This window comes from Microtus ochrogaster, unplaced genomic scaffold (assembly GCF_000317375.1).
Source record: "Microtus ochrogaster isolate Prairie Vole_2 unplaced genomic scaffold, MicOch1.0 UNK174, whole genome shotgun sequence".
Lineage (NCBI taxonomy): Eukaryota > Metazoa > Chordata > Mammalia > Rodentia > Cricetidae > Microtus > Microtus ochrogaster.
The window spans coordinates 64,047-68,712 of record NW_004949272.1 but is presented as its reverse complement, the minus strand read 5'-3'; the positions used below and the strand labels follow the sequence as shown (position 1 = coordinate 68,712).

The window sequence follows — 4,666 nt, the reverse complement described above, 5'->3', positions numbered from 1 at the left end:
TAATTCATTGGATAGTTTATGAAGTATCTGTAAAACCTGTTTTCCCATTTTAAATTTGAATGTTTTCTTTTCATTGCAAAAGTATTTATTTATTTACCTAGTATGTGTATGTGTATGTGTGAGCATTTGTGTTCTACACCATGCATGAGGAGATCAGAGAACAATTGGCAAGAGATGACCCTTCCACCAAATGGGTTTCAAGGATTGTACCCAAGTTCATTAAGCTTGGTGGCAGTCATCTTACCTCCTGACTGAACCATCTAATTAGCCCTTAATTTTTCAGTGATAATGAGGTATAAGAGTTTCCTTTCTGAGATGTGAATCCCCTACCAGAAACAAACATTATTCACATTTATTTCTTCCCTTCTGTGCATTTCTTTGTCTTGATGCATAAATGTTTTAGTTTACCTATTTATTCTTCTTTCGTTGCCCTGGAGACAATTTTCTTGACTATATAAGGTTTGTTTGATTGTGAGTGTGGGTTAATAGGAAGAGACTCGGTTTTTCTTCTTGACTTGCCATATGGATGTCACTTTTGTGGTCCTCGTCTAGCTTGAGCTATAATGTGGTTTTATAGATATTCTTTCATCTTCGAACTTTTTAATGACTATAGCATGTTCCTAACATAGTTTCTCATTAGGATCAAAATTTACAGGATTTTTATTGCAATTTATGTTTGACACACCACTATTTGCTCAGCTGAGCTTCCTTTCTGATGCTCACAGCCTCAGCGTACCACCCAATGGTCAGAGAGGCTTGATCATGGAAATACTGTTGATTTGGTGTGTGTGTGTGTGTGTGTGTGTGTGTGTTATATTTACATTCAGTCCCAAGGAAACACACAGAGGTCTACGTTAATTATAACCTGGTTGGCCTGTTAGTTCAGGCTTTCTTATAACTAATTCTTACATCTTAAATTAGCCAATAATTCTTGTCTGTGTTAGCCATGTGGCTTGGTATCTTTTGTCAGTGAGGTATGCTCATTTTTCTTCCTCTTGGTCTGGGTGACAACTGCAGACTGAGTCTTTCCTCTTACCAGAATTCTCCTGTTCTGGTCACCCTACCCTGGTCTATTAGCATTTTATTAAACCAGTACAAATGACAAAACTTTACAGGATATAAGACCATTGTCCCACAGCAATTTGCAGATTTCTTCCAGGTGCACTCATATTTAGGTGGGTGTATACATGTGCATGTTAGTGATCATGCATGTATCTGCATGTGGAGGTCAGAGGTTGATGCCAGGCTTTCCTTGATGACCCCCCACTTTTTTTTTCAAGGCAGGTCCCTCACTAAACCGGCAGCTCATTGACTTGGCTAGATCGGCTGGCCCATGATCTCCAAGTGTCAGCCTCTGTACCCTTCATCTCTGGGTTTACAAATAGGAAGTACTGTGTCTGGACACTTTCACATGGGTCCTATGTATCTAAACTCTGGTCCTCATGGCTGCATGGCAGAAACTTTCCTGAATGGTTCAGCACCACAGCCCCCAAAATCTGTTTTGGAAAACACTGATTAATGTTGAAGAAAAGAACAAACATGAAAATCAGCTCGATGAATTGCCTTCTGTGTGGATTAGAAGTTAGTCTGTAGTGAGATGACTGCTGTAGCATTACCAGGCTGGAACCTATCGGTGCTACACCTTAAACGTGTAGCTATACGTTCTCAATCTGCAATTATATAATCTAAAAAATCAGATAGAAATTGTATGTGTTGTATATGATTAAGCTAGCCAAGGCAATAAAGTTCCCTTTCTAAGTTCTTGGGTTTTTTTTCTGGTAAAAACATATGAAAGTAAACACAGATTGAACCTTGAGCACAATATTTTGGAGACAGAGAGAAGAAGAATGCACTGAACACCAGGAAATGAGTGTGTGTGGGAATGGAAAAGTGGGCAGAGAGAGAAAGTTGTATGTGTAGTAAAGTCAAATAGGTAAGCCTTGAAAGCAAGACCGGCTCATTAGGAGAGGACGAGAAACCCAGGTCCTCTCCTCTATGGTTGATAATGTGGTAGTCAGAGCAGGTCCTCTGCTCTTGTTTGGTCATTAATGGCAGGACCACAGTTTTGACCTGAAAGGCATAGAGCTTGTCATATAGCCCAGGCTGGCCTCACCTGCCACTTTCCTCATGCATCTGTCTCCCAAGTTCCAGTATCTTGGGAGTACTGCAAGGTACTAAGGTCTATTCCATGTTTTTCATTTTTACATTTTTGTAAAAGCAAAGTGGCCAAATGAATGTGAATTCATGGGACTCATATTCCCTGAACTTTTTAGTCAGAACAGTTCCACATTTTCCTTCTTTATTTTTTTAAATACTTATTTTATTTTTATATGTACGAGTGTTTGCCTGTATGGATGCATATTTACTGTATATGTGCCATTAAACCTGTGAAGGTCAGAAGAGTGCAACATATTGACTGGAATTGGAAGGACAGATGGTTGTGAGCCACCATGTAGGTGCTGACAACTAAACCTGTGTCCTTTGCAAGAGCAACAAGTACTCTTTATTGCCGAACCCATCTCGCAGTCTTGCTTTTTTTTCTTAAGCCTATGTTATGTTATTTCATCTATGGAATAAGCTCTGTTGGAAAAAAAAGCATTCTAATATTCAATTTTCTGTTTTCTTTTTGCCTCCATTCTCTCCCTGCAGGGCTGTCTTGCTCCTCTTGCTCACAGGTTTTGAATGTATCACAAGCATGTCTTCCAGAGAGCTCTTTATGATTGACAGGGATCACTTTCTGTGAGTAGCCCCTGCTTTGGAGAAGGCATCAGGGTTGGAGCTCAAGTTGATTACAGTCATAGTGAAGCCTAGTATGTTATCTCATGAAATAGCAGCATATTTTTCCTTTTTCTCTTGTTTAGCTGAAAAGCAAGTAAATTATGAAAGATTGAGTTCATCATTGTTTGGATCCCATGTATTTTTAAATATGTAAAGATATTACTAATATTAATGAAAACTGGATGGAAAACCAAGAGCAGAGGTATCTGCTACTCAGTAAATGTTTCAAATATGTGGTGTTGTCACCAGACCTCAGTGCTGCAGACAACGCGGCAGTAGTGGAGTGAAAAAAAATCACAGGATATTCATAATGCCCCCCCACAAGAACGATGTCAGGGGTTTCATAGAGCTTGGGTATAGTGGGCTCAGCAGCACGTTGGAGCTAGAGAGACACAGCTGCACAAGAATCAGGGTCCTCTTGATGCAAGGCTGGAAAGAGCCAGACAGCAGCCGCATATAAAAGAGCTGTTTATCGCCCATGCTTTTCAAACATTGAAGAACCTTTTCCTGGTGACCTATGCTTAGGAGTCCCTACTCTCAAAGATGGCAAAGATTTTCCTGTAAGTACATTCCAAGGAGAGGAGTCATCAGAGAGCAGTTGAGGGACCTGCACAGCCAGTAGAGTGCTGACTCTGTGTGCATAAAATCCTGTGTTAGAGTCACAGTACTACAAAACCCTGAGCATGGCTGTATTTCTTTAATCCCAGAAATTGGGGCCAGGGTAGAGGCAGGATAGTCATTCTTGGCTACATATGGAATTTAGAGCCAGCCTGCTCTGGTGATCCTGTATCAAAGAAAAAAAAAATCAGAGATGAAATGAAGACACTAGGACGGAAAAAGAAGAGCTTACGATTTGGAAGGGCTAGGAAGGAAAACGATTAGGTTTGGTGTCTGGTAGAGATTCATGGTTGTAAAGAGAGATTACCAAAGGAATACATCTGTCCTAACGTGAGGGTAGCAGAAGAGAAGGATGTAGTGTCCTGAAGCTTCACTATGACCTCAGAGTGACAGTGTCACCTTCTACATAAGAACTGGAAGGAGAAAAGTCTCCATGACCAGTGTCTGAGGTGAGGTATGAATGATCTGCTCCTCAGGGAGGCAGCTTCAGAGGGCAGAGACTCTGGGGAGAGTGGGCACATTGGGCTGTTTCCCTGGAGGGTCTGTTGTGTGCCCAGAGTGGACAAAAGAGGGGAGAGTTCTGTGATAGGGAGAGTCATAGTGAGAATGTCAAAAGGATGATGGCCTGGAGATGCTGGTCCCTAAGATGGGGATGTGTGTGGGAGTCAGCATGGAGCATAGGGGACAGTGTCCTGTTAGGCTGCCTGCTGTAGCAGATGTCAGTGTATCCTTCTGTCCTAATTTAAGGATGTATAACATGATCTTTGTCTCTCTAGACATGAGCACACCAGTGGATACTACAGAGTGTCATCGTATTTCCTTGGGAAATTGCTGGGTGATCTGGTACCCAGGAGGGTATTGCCAATTATTATATTTACTGTTATACTTTTCAGCATAGCAGGTAAGTTGAGAAATGTGTCTTTACTCTTGGGGGAGCATGTTTTGGTTTGTACAACTTTGGCAAGCCTAAAGTAGAAGAAAATAAGTAGAAAAGAATGTCTATATTGTGGGCCATCTAAAACAAGAGTTCAGTGAGAGAAAAATCTCCAAGACCTGTTAAGAAATTATAACAAAAACTGTTTATGAAACTGTGCTTTTGTTAAGAGATTTTGTGCAGTATAATGACTGAATAAATAACATCCATTTAAGACAGTGCCAAATGAGTAAAATCATTAACGAGATATCTCTCCATATATATATAAATTTATTTTTCCTTTATTTCTGTGTTTGTCTCTGTGTGTGTATGTGTGTGAGTGTGTGTGTGTGTGTG

At 40.6% G+C, this 4,666-nt stretch overlaps 1 protein-coding gene across 1 annotated transcript in view; it reads left to right on the top strand.

Moving 5' to 3' along the window:
- The window catches only part of LOC101993611 (ATP-binding cassette sub-family G member 3-like), a 43,437-nt gene that overhangs the window by 31,092 nt on the left and 7,679 nt on the right, over positions 1-4,666 (top strand). Inside the window, exons 11-12 of the mRNA XM_026778477.1 lie at positions 2,650-2,739; positions 4,173-4,297. Coding sequence (XP_026634278.1) covers positions 2,650-2,739; positions 4,173-4,297 — 215 coding nt within the window. The remainder of the gene's footprint in view (positions 1-2,649; positions 2,740-4,172; positions 4,298-4,666) is intronic.